Source organism: Micromys minutus (genome assembly GCF_963924665.1).
Source record: "Micromys minutus genome assembly, chromosome: 25".
NCBI classification, from domain to species: domain Eukaryota; kingdom Metazoa; phylum Chordata; class Mammalia; order Rodentia; family Muridae; genus Micromys; species Micromys minutus.
The window spans coordinates 41,556,936-41,573,974 of NC_137960.1; the positions used below are offsets into that span (position 1 = coordinate 41,556,936).

Genomic DNA, 17,039 nt, shown 5'->3' on the forward strand with positions numbered 1-17,039 from the left:
CTCAAAGAACAAACACTACCCTGAAGTCCAGACATTCTATATATCATGTTCCTTGCTCCTAGGACCTACTCTTCTAGCGTTTAAAGAGTATGGAAGCATGAACTATAAGTATAAAAGGGTGCGTCCATCTTTCCTCAGGCACTCATCACGGTGAGGTCTGCAAAAGGAGAAACAAATAAATCAGGGGGGAAGAGCTGCTCCTTCATTCTACATCCCCTCTTGCTGCGTAGCCCAGGCTGGCCCTGAACTCATGTCCTCCAGCATGTCAGCCATGCTGGGACCACATTTGTACCACTATGTCGGCCTCTCTCCTTTCAATTTTGACAAGTTGACAGAAGTGACACCGTGCACTGGTATAAAAACTGATGAAACAGAAAGGGGATGAGACCTGCTGAGAATCAGGAAAGAGTAACTGCACTTCTTAGCTTCTTCCCTCACGAGGCCACGCTCAGCCTGGGCACGTCTGGTGTAGGCATGCTCTTTGTGGCATCGAGGTCACTGTACTCCTGTATGAGCGCTGACAGAGAGGACACAGCTTCTGTAAACTCGCTTTCCTCCATCCCGTCAACTTGCAGGTAGTGATGGAGGTGAGCCTGGAATCAAAAGCCCGCAATTACTGTCCCATGGAATCTTAGCAAATATTCCTAAAACTATAGGTCATTCCCGCATCTCTCCTCAGGAGCTATAGCAGCTAATGGTTGCTGGGGAAGGGGATGCACTGACTCAGTGTGTGCCCACTTGTAAGTAGCCTTAAGTAACTAACCCTACCACATTTAAGAAACCGTAATTATGGTGGGGTCTGACACACATGCCTGCGCAAGCACACATGTGCATGCATGTACACACACACACACACACACACACACACACACACACACACACACACACACACGAGGAACAGAAGGAGTTCAGATAGAGGGAAAAAGAGAATGATGGGAAATATGACCAAAGCAGGCTCTATGTAAGTAGGAAATAGCGAAAGGTTACATAAATCAAAAACATCCATAGGCCATTCTGCTTTAGTATGGAAGTGGGAACTTAAGTCAAATAAATGTTCTGCCTAAAGATGTGTTCACCAGCACAAAAGTACTGTGACCAGTTTCTGACTGGATTGAAGGCTCCTTCTATACCAGCTTGGCTGTAAGCCAGGCCAAAAGCCCAGGACTCAGAAGGTTATAGGATATAAATCCTTTACCATTGTTTCGCTAAATGGACAGGTTATAAAACTGTTCATTGATATTTGTATCTATAGAATGGTGCTGTACGCAATGTTGGCCACAAAAGCATTTTTTCTTTCTTCCAGTGGACAGTACAAGAGACTCGTAACTGGTCAAAACGTGGGGAGTAAGCAACTCCTGAGCACTTAGCTATAAACGGACGCTAGAATCCCTTCTCCCACACCCGACTCACCAGGGCTCAGAGAACACTGCAGAAGAACAGAAAGAACGGAAGAGCCAGAGGATGGGGCAGGCATCCTGTGAGCCTGTCAGTGGTGTAACATGGACTGGGGAGGGCCTCACAAGGCCCCCCTCTAATGCAGAGCTGTGGAGGGGGAGCCATTCTGCTCAGGGATGTAGCCATTGGTAAGTTGCATATACTTTGGTAAAACCCCAAACTCAGTGTCATTAGAAAGAGAAGCACACAGAGAAGAAAGTTGGAGGGAACTTGTTGGGAAAAGGGGGGTCCAAAGGGAATGGGAGAGTGAGCAAGGGCAGTGTGGGGTGCAATACTCAAAATACACCCTAGACACATGTGAGATTGTCAAACAGATGATTTTAAAAAATTAGCATATTGTCTAAATTCTATAAATACATGGAATTTCTCATTTAGATTTGAAATAGCACAGGTGAACTCCTAGATTACAACTAGATAACAAATTACTGTACAGCTTTAGCCCTGATCTCCAATGGCGTAATCCTTCTTAGCCAAAATAAATGCAGTCACAGAGGAGTGTAATTACCTTCTTCTTGTAGAGTCGCATGAACCTCTCTCTCAGCTCCATGAAGGTAGGCTTCACACATGTGTTGTTTGCTAAAGCTAACAGTGAATGCGAGTGGCCCACAGGTGGTACAGAACACAGGCTAGTCTTCCAGCCTTCTTGATTCCAGGAGACAAACTGTAGAGAAGGTTTTAATCTGAGATACAAACAGCCAAAGGTAAGAACCAAGTTACTAAACCACCTTACTCAGTCCACATAAGCTCCCCAGGGACGTGAGCAGCAGCTGTGCCGCTGGAATCTGCCATCTGTGTTTGAAGCTAGCAGCATCATGTGACAGTCTGATGAAGCACTGTATCTATGTAGTGCTTACAAAACAAGGCTTTGTACGTGACGGGTCACTTACCTAAGGTCACGTTTTATTGTAATTTAAACAATGGCTTTCATAAACTACTACAATGTCCCAAACTGTACACATAAATTATCTTAAAAATAGAAACCGAACCTTTCAATATTTCTGCGAAGATCAGAAATCTGTACGTTTCCTCTAACGATGAGGGCACAGGCGAGGTAGAGACTATGTCTGGGGTCTGCCTGGATGAGCTGGTGATCTTTACTAAAGGCATCTGAAAACATCTGATCCAATCTACAAGGAAAGGGCCAGTGCTCATTAAAACATACCTTTCTTCTGCATGGACTCGTGAGAAGAAACTGCACACTGGTACCCACACTACAGCAGATGTACAAAACTGAACAAAACCTAGGAAGCCCTCAACAACAGAAAACGACACCAAGACCAGTCGGTGTAACATTTAAAAGTTCCTTGTGGTTTTAACTAGCACACTTTAAAGAAAAACTGCCACCACAAATTGTCATGATTAAAATAAAAAATGTTGATACAAGTATTACTTCTGTCTAAATATACCAAGCAGATTACTTCACTGACTTTGAAATATTCCAGTTGAAGGACCAAGTCAAACATGTCCCTTTTCATTATGCTGAACTTAGATGTAAGGATTAACTTTAGATAGAAATTCCATTACAAAACAGTTTACTATTGCTGGGTGGTGGCACATCCTAGCACTTGGGAGACAGGTGGGTCTCTGTGAGCTTGAGGTCAGCCTGGTCTACACAGCAAGTTCCAGGACAGCCAGAGCTTCTCAGAGAAACCCTGTCTTGAAAATATGAAAAAAATGAAACAAAAAATCAACAACAAAAAAGAGTTTACTATCAATTTACATTGGGTGTATTTACATTAAAAGGCTCATTCTTCTTAAACAGGATTAGTTCTAACGATACTAGCGAACAGCCAGTGTTGTGATCCATCCTTGACACATGGCTTCTCTTGCTGAGATCACAGGATCCCAGGCAGACAAGGAGTCCTATTTACGCCTAGCACAACTGGCTGCTTGCTATTCATTGAGATAAAATTTACTAATATCACTTTTAACATTCACTAAATATAGAACTGTTACTTTGCCAAAATTTTAACCATTAAAATAAAAAGAGTATATGAGGGCTGGAGGGATGTCTCAGTGGCTACAGGCATGCATTTCTCTTGCAGAAAACATAAGTTCGAGTCCCAGCATCCACACAGGGCAGCTTACAACACACTACCAGGAGATCTGCTGCCTGTGGTCTCTGCAGGCACCTGCATTCACTCTCATATGCAGACCCACAACATATGCATAATTAAAAAAAAAAAAAACTTTAAATCAACAATAAAACCCCTTTGGCCCACAAGATGGCTTAGTAGGTTAAGGAACTTGCTGTCAAGTCTGACAACCTGGGTTCAGTTCCCAGGACCCATCACTGCCAAGATGGAGAGAACTCAATCCCAAAAGTTGTTCTCTGCTCTTCAAACACACCACAGCACACACAAAATAAAAATTAAAACTGTAATAAAGGTAGCAATAAAAAAGGCTTTAATTTCTCCTCTCTCGTTCAGTATTCCTACTCGTGTCTGGGAGAACCTTTCTATTTCTTTCAGCAGTGAATGCCAGCTTGAGCTGTCCAAGCTCTTCACTGTGTAAGTTAAATCCTGAGACAGAATAAGAAAAAGAAGATGAGTGTGTGTTTTCCCTGTGTGTCTGTGCACCATCGAGTGCCTGGTGATCTTTGGGGCCTGAGGAGAGCATCAGAACCCCAGAACTGGGGTTGTAGATGGCTGTGAGCCATCAGTTGGGTTCTGGGGGTTCCCAGGGCTTCATGAATGCTAGGCAAGCACTCTACCAACTGAGGGATACCTCCACGGAGGTGTTTGTTTACTCGATTGCTTTTCTGAGACAGCGTCACTAAGACTATGTATCTAGGCTGGCCAGAACCCATGAACATCCTTCCTCTAACTGCTCACAGTACAGGTGTGCACGACCACTCCCAGCCCAAGAGCAACCCCCCTCCCCCAGGAGGATCTCACCATGTAGAGCAGGCTGGCCTCTAACTCACAGATATTCCTGAGATCTGGGATTAAAGGGGAGTTCTATCATGCCTGTTGCTAAGAGCAACTTGAGTGGTCTGGAAATGAACTTAAAGCATAACACTTCCCATACCCCACAGTGTGACAAAGATTTAGACATCTGCCCTAGATCTCACAGCTGGCGACGGGGTCGGCATTCAGATCGACTGGGTCCTATTACTCTTTAAAGCCTAAACATTCGTCAGCTTTAGCTTCAGCTCAATACTCACATTTTAAAACAATTTGCTTCTAAAGAAATATTTGACTAATGAAAAGTGACTGTCCCCAACTCTCTTTTATATGATTCTCACCACTGACCTAATACAATGACCTGAGTTAATGTAAGCTCTTCCTGAAAGCTCTCAGGCATGGAAGGCAGCTGTTCCTCACCTGCGGGGGGGAATGTTGACATCTGCCAGCGTGTACAGCGGCGTCAGGCTCGACACGAGGTAATGGAGCTGCGGGAAAGGAACCAAGTTCATGCTGATCTCGTTCAGGTCCATATTAAGGGAGCCCTCAAACCTTGCAGAGCTAGAGGTCAACATGAGAGCAATGGGAGACACATTCATTGAGACAGCAGCTCAGCAGGTCATGTTCTCAGACCCTTTGCTGCACTGATCAGCAAGAGTGGAACATGGCTCTTGTTTCTGAATCACTGAAATTAACTTCGTGAGCAGTCATGAATAAAGTCAATTAAAATACAACATAATGCTTAGCAAATCTTATTTCTACATTTCTAAAATGCAAGCAACAGCTATGATACCTGCTCACCATACATTTAAAAGTATCTCATTTAAACAGGTTTTATTATATTTATTAAAGGTCTGCTTAAAACATTATCATACATCATAATCGTGATGTTAAAAGCTTGAGAAACTGAGACCTAAGCATGGAAATGGAAATGTTTTGTATCGGATGACAGATGTGTAGATTAGCTGGTTCACAGCAGTGGCAGCATGTCTAAGGTGAGACATGGAACACATGGTATGTTCCTAGTAACAAAGTTGGAGAGATGCTGGTTTATTGCTCCAACACATGAAAATACAACACAAAACCAGTATCTGGGCAGCACAGACTGGCGTCAATTGGGAAATAGGAAGAGGACTAGGGAACTAGGAAGGTGTGTATGACTAAATTTATTGTAAGAAACTCTTGAAGAACAAATTTAAAGAGTATCAGACCAATCTGAAGAGAGAAAAAAAAAGCCCCTAAAACTTAGAACAACTTTAAACACTTATGTGTGGTTTGTGCTTGCTTCAACACACTTAAGGGCTAGATTTAACTGTCCTGAAATCAACAAAGGAATAAGGCACAGTAAGTGTGGATGTCGCAAAGCTCGGTGAGTTTGCAAGTGTCTGAGAGGGCTACCTTGTCAGGCTGAGGAGCAGGTTCGCCACAATGTTGTTCATGGCGTCGAAGGGCTTCTTGTGACGGTTTTTAACAGCCCCCATGTTCGAAGTAATGAGACTCTTAGGCTTCACAGCTGAGCCCAACTTTCCAGAATTTACCACAAGATCAATTTTGCTAATGATGTCAAATAAAGACTTGAGAGAAAAAAAATATTGGGTGAGAAACTATTAATGAGTCTTAGGTGATATTTTCCCAGCAAGAAAATAAAAATTAAACTTATTTCTTCTCTTAGCTGGAAAAGTTTAAAATACTGATCAAGTACAAAGGCATGTAGCAGAATGAAATGTATGCAAAATTCATCCGTGATGTCCAGTACCGTGTCTTACTTGGTTGTCAATGGGCAGCACACAGTCTGCGTGCTCACTGAGTTCCTTCATGGCCAACATGCTGTTGTAAGGCGAGGTGATGACATCATCCTCACCGGAAGGAAAGACCGCTGTCACAAACCGGTACACTTCTGGGAATTCATCTTCAAGCACCTTTAACAGAAATGTGCCAAGTCCAGAGCCTGTTCCTGAGAATTAAAATTTCAAAAGAAAACCAGAATGGTTAGAAATATAATTCTGGGGAATCCAGGATGTTTTATTTGTAGGCATAATTTTCAACTTAGAGCAAGCGTGATACCAGGCTGCCAGGTTTGAAGTCCAGAATTCCATCTCAGGCTCTGAGCGTGAGTACGGGACGGCTTTCTCTAACTTTTTTCTTTTTTTGTATTTTAGTCATTAGATACTAACTGAATATGAAAAAATTCGGCCAAGATGGCATCCAGTATACCTGACAGCAACTTTTGTCTCAAGATACATACCAGCTCAACAATATAAAACTGCCACCAAGAAACCTCCAACAGCCAATACGACATGTCCACCTGGCACTTACAGTTTCAAACACAACAGGCCGTCACTACTTACTGGAAATTTCATTAGTAACGTTTTGTTGTTTAAGGTCACAAATTTAAGGAATTAAAGGAGAAAACTGGATCCTATAACTTAGTTCTATGAAACTAGTGACGAAGAGAGTTTTTAAGTTGAAAAGCAGCAGTGTTTCAAATGTAGTTGAGTAAGTAGTTTTCAGAATCTTGTCTGACAGGGTGTGTACATGCTATGTTGTTGTGTGAAAAGTATATGTATATAAAAATGGATATATGTGCATATACGTATATATTCATACATATTGTTTATTGTGGTTAAAATGTAAAGCCAAGACTCCCAGGTGTGGGGCACAGGCCACACTTACCACCATAACCCAGAAGTCTAAGACAGTTCTGACTGTGAATGCTGTTTGACAGTGCCATGTTGCTCAACTCTACTTGGGATAAAGAACTAACCAAGCACAGCTGAAGCTAAGCATTTCTCAAAAGCACGTACATACTGCAGTGTGGCTGAAAATACTGTAAGAGAATCTAAAAGTAAAAGAAAAAAATTCAAAATTAAAAAAACTAGCCAACAGTGACAGTTTCACAATTTTATGTGCATTGTACACGTTCTCCACTGTGTGCCTGTGCTCAAGCACTGTGTGTGTGTGTGTGTGTGTGTGTGTGTGTGTGTGTGCATATGGAGGGCAAAAGACACCACCAGCTGTTAGTCAAGTGCCATTCTCCTTTCTGCTTGAGAGCTGGAATCCAGTGCACCCCAGGGGCCCGTCTGTCTCTTGCTCCCTGGTTCTGGAATTATAAGCACGTATCCCAAACCAACTTTTTGATGTGGGTTCCGACGCTCAAACTCAGGCCCTCATGAGTGACACAAACACACTGCCCATCTCCTATCTCCTCAGTTTCAATTTCACGACATTTTAAGAAGCTCAAGTATACAGACACTGAAGCACACTCTACCAGGCATCCAACCCACATCTCTTGGGCCATGTGTATCCTAGGCAACGTATGAAACATCGTAAGATTGTTTCTGTTTGGTTGTCTTTAGTCCTTGAGCCCTGTGGCTGACACCATGTGTCACTGTGAGAAGACTGGACATGTCTGCTAGTGTGTGTTGAGCAAGCATCAGGTCCAACAACAGGCTTCTGTTTGAGAATGAACCCCAGCGAGGGTGGTTACCTCCTCCCATGGAGTGGATAATGAAGAAGCACTGCAGGCAATCACAGTGCTCTGCTGACTTCCGGAGTTTCTCTAAAATCTGTTCCCGGTAAAGACTTCCAAACACTTTGTGACCCACAGCCCTGAAAATAAAGATACGGATTAAAAAAAAAATCTTTGATTATTATTTTATGATTTTATTATTTCCTCAATCTAAAAAAATTGAAGGAAAAAATGGAGAACTATTTAAATTGTACTAAGAAATCTATTCTCTCATATAATAAATCATATTTATTTATCATATATTACATGCCAATAATTTCCATATATCCTTATAAGCAAGCAATATTAACTATAGTTTTTAAAACTTTATCTTCAAATTTTTGTCAGTTTTAATTTATAAAAATTAAAAATTTAGGTATAATTTTTAAAGTTTTATTTAAATTCTGAACTGCAATGAATTTACATATTAAAAAGCAGAAAAAGGTCAAGTCAACAGATACCAAAATGAAAGTTTTCCAACTAATTTATCTGGTTTAAAATAGGAAAAACTAGTCATATCTCATTATTAGATGAAATGGCGTGGTTGAAGATGACAGTGAAGAGTCCTGTGCTGATCAGGTCTTGGAGTGTCACTATGCCAGACCACAAAATAAACATGACTTTCCCGTGATGCAGCTTTAATACAACACAAATATTACACGAGTCATATACAATCCAAGAGGAAAGCTGGGTGGGTGGTCAGCCAGGCTCATTTCTTAAGTTTTTGGTTCCTTAGAATGATCCTTTGTATATGCTCTTCCCAGGGAATGGCACTGTTAGAAGGTGTAGTCCTGTCGTTGTGGGTGTGTCACTGTGGATGTGGTCAATGAGACCCTCACCCTAGCTGCCTGGAAGCCAGTATTCTGCTAGCAGCCTTCAGATGAAGATGTAGAACTCTCAGCTCCTCCTGCACCATGCCTGCCTGGATGCTGCTATGTTCCCACCTTGGTGATAATGGACTGAACCTCTGAACCTGTAAGCCAGCTCCAATTAAATGTCCTTATAAGACTTGCCTTGGTCATGGTGTCTGTTCACAGCAGTAAAACCCTAACTGAGACACCTAGTCTCCTGACACATAGAATCCAAATTCATGCTTTAATAAACTATACGTCTGAACTCTACATGTGAACCCAAGTAACTGGTAGCAAAAATTTAATATAAATAACATGAGATTTACAAACAATGGGAAAGTACTTAATTTTTAAGCAAGAGAAAAAAAATGAATGTGAATTCTTTAACTGTTGGGGTGCAGTTTTCCCCATTGAAGAGATTAGATATTTAAGAGTCAAAACAGCCTCTGACTCAGGCTGGAAAGGAGGACAGTGGTTTGGTTGCGTCTTTCTGTTAATTCTGTTGATTTAAACAAACAGAAGTTGAGGAGTCAAGTAACATAAGCAAATATTTTTAAGACGTACTTAAAAGCTTTAAGAATAGAGTGCACCAAGCTCTCAGGATTCAGTTACTTCTAAACAAGCACAAGAAAGCACAAAGAGGAGTGAAGGCCGCGCTGGGCAGCGTCTGAACGCTGTGAAGCGCGGTCACGTCCTCACCCAGCATGGAGCAGAAAGGCAGACGGCACCTGCTGCACCACTCACTCAGCTTTGCCCAGTGACAGTCAGCACAGTCTCACCAGTTGTTTCCCGAGCCAGAGATGTCGGTGATGAGCTGTTTGCTATCAAACACGTCCCGCAGGGGGCCTTGGAGAATTTCATTCACTACGCCTTCCTCCATGTCAATCAAAACAGCCTGAGAAGAGAGCTTAGATTTAACATATTTTCTTTACTAATTTACCCTGTAAGTTCAAGAATTCATTAGCTATGAGTTATATTAATTTTTTTTACATTTTAAGATTAAATTTTTCCTTATGTAACCTATTGTAAGGATTAAAAAGGTAATTTTGCCCAGCTCAAAATGATGAAACCCAGTTAAAAAACTGAATTCAAACCTCTTAACTCTATTCCAAAAAGGGCCAGAAGGGAACAAAGGAACCCAATGATCCTTTTAACTGAATTCTTAGTGTCTTAGAAATCTAGAAGGTAATTCTGACTAGAAAAAAAAATCTAAATGTAGGACATATTGATGCATTTGCTCACTAGAAATCAAATGGAGCAACTATAGTTAAGGAGTGCCATGTTCAAGTGAAGCTAACTGCTAAAGCCAAGGCACTAGACAGATGGCAAAGGTGACCAGGCCCTTCATCCAAGTAATGCACTGGCAAATTCACTGGCTCTGATCACACTGACAGGGAGATAATCTACACAAGATGATAAAAGATAACACTGAAGGAGGTACAGCCAATGTAAGCAGGAATGGCTTGCCAATAGGACCATGTGCTCCCTCCTCCTAGTTCGCCATAGAACTAGGTGCTCCTCCTCTTAGGACTAGGTGCACCTCCTCTTAGTACTAGGTGCTCCTCCTCTTAGGACTAGGTGCTCCTCCTCTTAGGACTAGGTGCACCTCCTCTTAGGACTAGGTGCTCCTCCTCCTGGTTTTCCTTTTTACTTTCCAAAAACCAACTGCCAAAGCATTTAATGTGGACCATGCAGCAGTCATTCAGCATTTGAAGCCAGCCGGAAGGTGACTAAGCTGGAATACCGGGTGCCTCATGAGCTGCTCGAAAAGAAAACAGATTGTTGTTCTGAACCACTGTCCTCTCCTGTGCAACAGCAACCCACTCTAGATTAGACTGAGAAATTTCAATTTTCCAAAATTTCAAAATTTGAAAATGTAAAATTCCAAAAATGTTCAAAGCCAAATTTACACGCACACATGCACACATGTACACGTGCAAGGTGTCACCGTCACGACTAGTCTGCTGCTGGTCTGATCCCATCTTCCTGAATCCCAGTGACACTATTACAGCTCAGCAAACTGAAGGGACACACTGACACTCAATGCCTGAAGCTGCCACGAGTCAACAGAAATGCCCAATTCTTGTAAAAACAGAAGTCTAACCATGTTGCAACCAATGCTTCAAAAACTGAATGAACTGGGCTACTTAATTTTACTTTATCCACCATATTTGCCAATATCTTCCACTTCTTCAAGCACCTGATACCGTTATGCAAGGAAAACGCTTCCACAATCAGAAAGATGCAGGAAAATACTAACAGTCTGCTAAACTCTAAAGCATGGATTTTACAATAGAGTAATAACAAACTCACTTCTCACTGGCCAAACTGCGTGGACTGTAATGGTCCCTGTTTTGATTAATAAAGATGTGTCTGGGCTTATGTGGGACTTAGCCCGTGAAGGTTTTTGGTCAAGATAAGTGAAACCCTGGAACAATAAGTGAGGGGTAGAAAGCTTCCTAGTCTCCTGAAATCAGGAATCTGTTGCTGCTGTTAGTACCACACTGCCCCCTGGGGTGTCGGTCACACCCCAAGTTCCTCCTCTGCAGGTAGACGTGACCATAGGTCATGTGAGCTCTGGGCAGAAGCAGGACTGCCCCCAAATATGCAGACAAAGTCTTCCCAAGGCCTCAGACTAAGCCAGTAGAAGGCACTGGTTGTCAGACTCTGAACCATTTTAAAACCGTATATATGGGGGGAGGGTGGGACTTTTGCTCAAGAGTAAACGTGTGTAAGAATCATTCCTCTGCCTGAGAGCTTTTATTTTAAGAGCTGTTAACACCGCCGTTTGGGAAGAGATTTTCTTTCCGGAGCTTCTTGTACCCCGCGAAGAAACACAGTAAGCCAGACCCAGCAGGGACTTCCCCTTCAGTGGTTGCCTGAGCTTTTGTGCCCAACCGAGCTCAGCAGCGGAAGCAGCAGGAGTCACTCACATCTCTGACCAGAGGTCAGTGTAGGACTTCTGGCCCAAGGTTCCACATGCCTAGTTATTTAAAATTCACAGTCTGAAATAGCAATTCTGTGTGTGTGTGTGTGTGTGTGTGTGTGTGTGTGTGTGTATGCGCAGCCTAGCCCAAGTCATCATTTAAAATAATTTAGTGACTTAGCCTACTTAAGGCAATGTACTTTAGTGGTGCTACCATCCGGGCAGGCAGTTCTAGATGGTATAAGAAAGCAGGTGAGCAAGTCGTGAGGAACAAGCCAGCAAGCGGCTTCAGTTCCTGTTCCCAGATTCCTACCCTGACTTCCTTCGATGACTATGCATTTGTAAGTGAAATATACTCTTTCCACCTCATAGTACTTCGGTCATACTTTTATCCCAGCAATAAAATCCCTAAGATAAAGGTATACAATGGACATATTATAAATCAAAGTGCATCTATTTTTAAATTTTTTCCTCACTGTTCCTATCATATCATGTTCATGTTTCATAGCATGTTTGTCCTGGTCCCTGCGGAGGCCACAACAGCACTGAATCCCCCGTAACAGAGCTGCTCTGTAGATTCTGAAACTCAAACCCTGCGTGTTCTAGAAGCCATCTCTCCAGCCCCATGAAACTGTTTGAAAGGTTTGTTTTTGTGATTTTTAAGTGTGCGTGCGTGTGTGCACATGATTGCAGGTGTCAGAAGAGGTCAGAACTGTGGGCAGTTTAATCTGCCAGACCTAAGTGCTGTACTCTGATCTGCAACAGCAGCAAGCCCTGCTAATGATGACATCCCCCTTGGACATTACGGTTATCATTGTGCTCACCCCCCCCTCCCGTTTTTTTTTTTTTTTACATAAAACTGATTATTAGGGGTGTGTATTGGTTAATTTTAGGGCCTTTCAAGGACATATGGAACAACATACAATTTTACTTTAAATGTAGACACTGCACAAACAAGAGTCTTGACTGAACAGGAACATTTTTTATAAATTATCTAAAAGATTATAAAAAGTTACAATGGTCTTGTTCCAAACCAGATGTGACACTGTGCACGGAAGTTTGCAAATAAGCGAGCCTCAGTACCTGCAACCACTTGGCTCTCTGTCAAGAAAACAACATGTAGACACACACTTTAATCTGGGCTTCCTCAGTGGGTTCTGACAGAATCATCCCTGCCCTAGTAACCTACTTAGCTCTTCTGACCTTTTCTAGGCACATCAAGCCCTTGGTTTCTTCCTTTGAGAAGTAAGCAAATGTTGAGTGTTTGATTCTTCTCGTAGGCATTATCAGTCTGCAGCCACAGCTGCTCTGGGAATAACACATACATCTAGATTCCCTTCCAGAGCTACAAGATCATAGCCAGAATACAGTATTTCCACATTCACTGTGCCTACTAGCCTACGATTCTATACTTAGTAGTCTAGGAGATGTGACTTTCTTTCTCCCTGATGTTTGGGATGCAAGATCTCTGCATAGGGAACTGAGCTCTTTCTTACCACTGCATCCGTGAGCAGTGGAAGGAATGGAAGGAATGGGGACACTCCCAGGAAAGGCTAAATGAGCATATTCCCAGGAAGCCCTTCCATTCTCTCCTCAGGAGCTTGGTGTTCTGTGATTGTGGTGAGTCCAGGCCTCACAGGCACTTCCCCACTGTTCACCAGGCTCACCAACTGCCCCGACGTGCAGACAGTTTCTCCTTCAGTTCTGTTTCCCACCAGAGATCACCCAGAGAGGAACAGTTCTCAGGACACACCCAATGCTCTAGTCTTTCTGGAGTCTGAACCTCAGCACTTCAGCTCCGTATCTAGTGTTGACTGCCTTTCTTTTTTTAATAGAGACCGGTTAACAACCAGAAGGGAAACACAAACTAGGGAAATAATGGACTCAAATTCCACTGCCATGTTACAAATCCAGAGTACGTATCTTACCCGTGCTTTTAAAGAAGATATTCTTCCTTTGGAAATACTGCCACAATCACCAACTGCTCTGAAAGGTAAGGAAATTGAGAAAGGGGTGTAAGACTTGTCAGGGCTGGTAGTGTTACTTTCACGACACACTAAGGCAGCTCTCTCCTTCTTCCATATTGATTTAGGGGATCAAACTCAAGGCTTCCGCTCGGCAGCAAGCACCTTGCCTGGTAAGTCAACTTGCCAGTCTCAGTATCTGTCTTTGAGGCATTTCTCTGAACCTAGACCACCTGAGTTCTAGTTTTGTGAGATAAATGGGTATCTTTCCTGTTTAAGTTACTGCTGACTAGGTTTTCCGCTGCAGCCAAACATGTTAACTGATATAAGCATCACATACCACTTAGGTTGCTTCTAGAATGTTAATGATATACTGAAACCTATGCATATATGCAGTGTACCAGCCAATATACCTCAAGACAGAGGCTAGATAAAGAGACGCTGGTTAAACACAGACAGTGCAGACCAGTAACAAATGAACCATAATCCTCAGGTCAACTCCAATTAGCTCCTATTTTGCTAAACAGAACTGTATTTAAACACAGCCATTGCCGTTCCTTTATGTGCCGTCTATCTATCCATGAAGGTAGATGAGTAGCTACAACAAGACCTTAGGGTCTGGGTTGTCATGGAAACAGTTTGCTGATGTTAGCAGGTGTACACAAGATGTGGTGGTGTCTTTCAGAAGGAACCTTGGTACTAAACTCATGGATGAGAGGCTGGTACCAACAGCACAGAAGGAACAGCAAGATGCCAAACCTTTGCTGCTGCTCCAAACTGAGACAGAAGACAAACCAACGTTTCACGTAAAAGTATACGACCTACAAGGCAGGTGAAGATTAGACCTTCTTAAGAAAGGAAACTCAGTCTAACACCAACTATCAACTATGTAAGACATTTTCTTCCATTACCTTACAAAGACTTGGGTTTCATACTGTCATTCCTCAGTGCCCTGCTGCTGTTCCTCTCCCCCAGTTCCTGCCATGCCCTCTTGTGCCGCCCTCGCCCCAGAGCTTCCTGTTTTCATGTCACATGTGACCTCATGGTCTTCTGTCCCTTCAGCTTTGTAATAATCAAAGAGGTGGGTACCAAGAAAGGGAGGCTGGGAGTGGAACCAGGAAGGGAAGCAGGTGAAAGGAATATTGCCAAGGCAAGTCTGAGTGCAGATATTTAAGAGAGACCATATTCTAGGACTCAAATAAGGAAAGTGATCTAAAGAATAGTCCTCCCCTATAACGACAACTCCGCCCGCCACTCTAGAAATTCACCTTAACCCCCAATCTCACACCATGTCTCTAAGCCCCCTTCTGAATAATATGTAGTTTTGGTAGGGTTCATCCAAACAAAGTATGCTATGACTCAACAGAACTATCTGGCCTGAGTTTACACTGTCTATCACTAAGTTAGTTGGAGTTGGTTAACTAGATGTTGGAGCTGTTATCTTCTCAAGAGATAGTTCTTTGAATTTGATTAATTCCATTGTATTGGAGGCTCTAGGATTCATCAACAAAACCAAAGTCAGGTCTCCTGAGACGATAACTCCTAGTCAACCTATTCCAACTAAATTTCTACCAAGCTGGAAAAGCTGCATATTTAGTTGTAACTGTCAGGACAAGTCCACTATAGTTGGTTTATAAAGAACATTGAAAATGGATAAACTTAATGATTTCACATTAAAAGACCATGGGCATACCTCAAATGTCAAAAGAATTCTAACACCTGTATCTTACACTAAACAAAAAGTAACACATGTTGTGAGCAGTTTCCACCTCGTTCTTTCCAGCATATTCTGAGAGCAAGTAATCCACAAAATAGTCTTTCAAAAGCTGGCCATCACTAGACTTATAACATGTAGGTGCCCTCAGTGAAAAGTCAGGTTTCTCAGACTGAAACATCATTTCAAAGTTCCCGGGGATCTTTCTGAAGGTTCTTTTTGGCTCCTTTCTGGTCTGCCAAGGAAGCCTGCTGCTCTGCAGAAGGGCATGAAAATGTGACATGAATACACTTTCAGTGAGAACAGCAGACAAAGCACACACTGTCACAGCTGGGGACTGTTCCCAGAATCCTTTAAGGAATCCTTCCGTTCTGCTGACAGGCAAAGGCATCACATCTACTGGAGACATATGGAGACAGACTTCCCTCCGCTTACCTGGTACCCACATTCCTGAAGAAGCTGCTTATTGCATCGTCGTAAATTCCTTTCTAGAAACAAAGCAAACTATAGCATTTGAGTTTATTTTCTCTAAAGCCCCTTTTAACTGTTGCGACTTTACAACATCGAAGAAAAAGAAACCTAGGTCGAGTCTTCAAATTGCATCTAAGGGTAAAATGCCCAGAGAACACCTAAGTTTGACATCACCTATAGCAACTTCTGTTCTTCAAAACAACGGGGGGGGGGGGGGGGGAAGGAGGAGGAGGAAGAGGAGACCATTAAGGATTAGGAAAATTTAAGCCCAAACTCTTTGGCGAGTGCTTTCCGCAACACGGATTTAAAAGGGATGTAGCCACATTCTACATGAGAAGACCCTATGCAACTATGGTTAGGATTAAAATGCCTAAGTGATTTGGGCATGGTAGTGGTAGTCCCGGGGATGGACCGCTGCAAATTCGAGAACTTGCACGATCTACAAGGCGAGTTCCAGGTCAGCCAGGGCCCCGCAGCAGGATCCAAAGCACCCCTCCCCAAACCTCAAGTGAACTCTGCGTTCCAGCCCGGTGACAGGCAGGTGGGGGCGGGTACCTGGTTGACCGAGGCGTGCTCCCTCAGCGCTAGGTCCCAGAAGCAGCAGCCGATCTGGTTTCCGCACTGTCCAACTGCAGCCAGCAGCGAGGAAGAGACAAGTGCATTAGGAAGGCAACCAGGTGAATGGGCTCAGCGGCGACCCGGTCCCCGCGGACTGGGGGTAGCTCACCCTGTATGACCACCGACTGGGTCATTCCGCTGGGAGGGCCGGCAGGAGCACTCCGGCTCGCACTCCCGCCTTCGCATTCGAGTCCAACGACGCGCTGGGAGGGGCAGCCTGAATTCACGACGCTGCCGCAAGTCACTAAAGTCGTAATGCCCTCTTTTCTTTACGACGCAGGATTTCTGCACAAGCGCATTTGCGGCTAGCCGTTACCATAGCGACTGGGCCTCCGGCAGGTAAATCCTAGCTGCCCTGTCAACATTCTTGAGCATCTACAGCTTTGGCGGCCCTGGGCCCTGGTAACGGACCGGGTAACTAGGTTTCCGGTCCTTAAGTGACATTTCAAATAAGGAACCTTAACATCGATCATGGGCTTTGAGAAGCTCACAGTCTAAACATCTAGGACGGTGGGTCCAATTCCTTGGATGTTTGCCTGCTAGTGTCGTTATCTTACAGAAAATGAATGTTAGGAACACAGAGAAACCCCAGACAAACAGGCTCATCTTCGAACAACGGGTGCACT

General features: G+C 43.3%; 1 protein-coding gene across 1 annotated transcript; it reads right to left on the bottom strand.

Annotated features, from left to right (window-relative positions):
- Nucleotides 1–248: 248 nt before the first annotated feature.
- TUBE1 (tubulin epsilon 1) lies at nt 249–16,547 on the bottom strand (the record flags this gene model as incomplete). The annotated part of the gene is made up of 12 exons (XM_080937772.1): nt 249–593; nt 1,961–2,135; nt 2,442–2,582; nt 4,782–4,922; nt 5,760–5,935; nt 6,128–6,315; nt 7,849–7,970; nt 9,500–9,615; nt 13,575–13,632; nt 15,760–15,812; nt 16,351–16,424; nt 16,523–16,547. The coding sequence occupies 12 exons, from the start codon at nt 16,545–16,547 to the stop codon at nt 435–437; spliced, it is 1,428 nt and encodes a 475-aa protein (XP_080793898.1). The 3' UTR covers nt 249–434.
- Nucleotides 16,548–17,039: the final 492 nt, after the last annotated feature.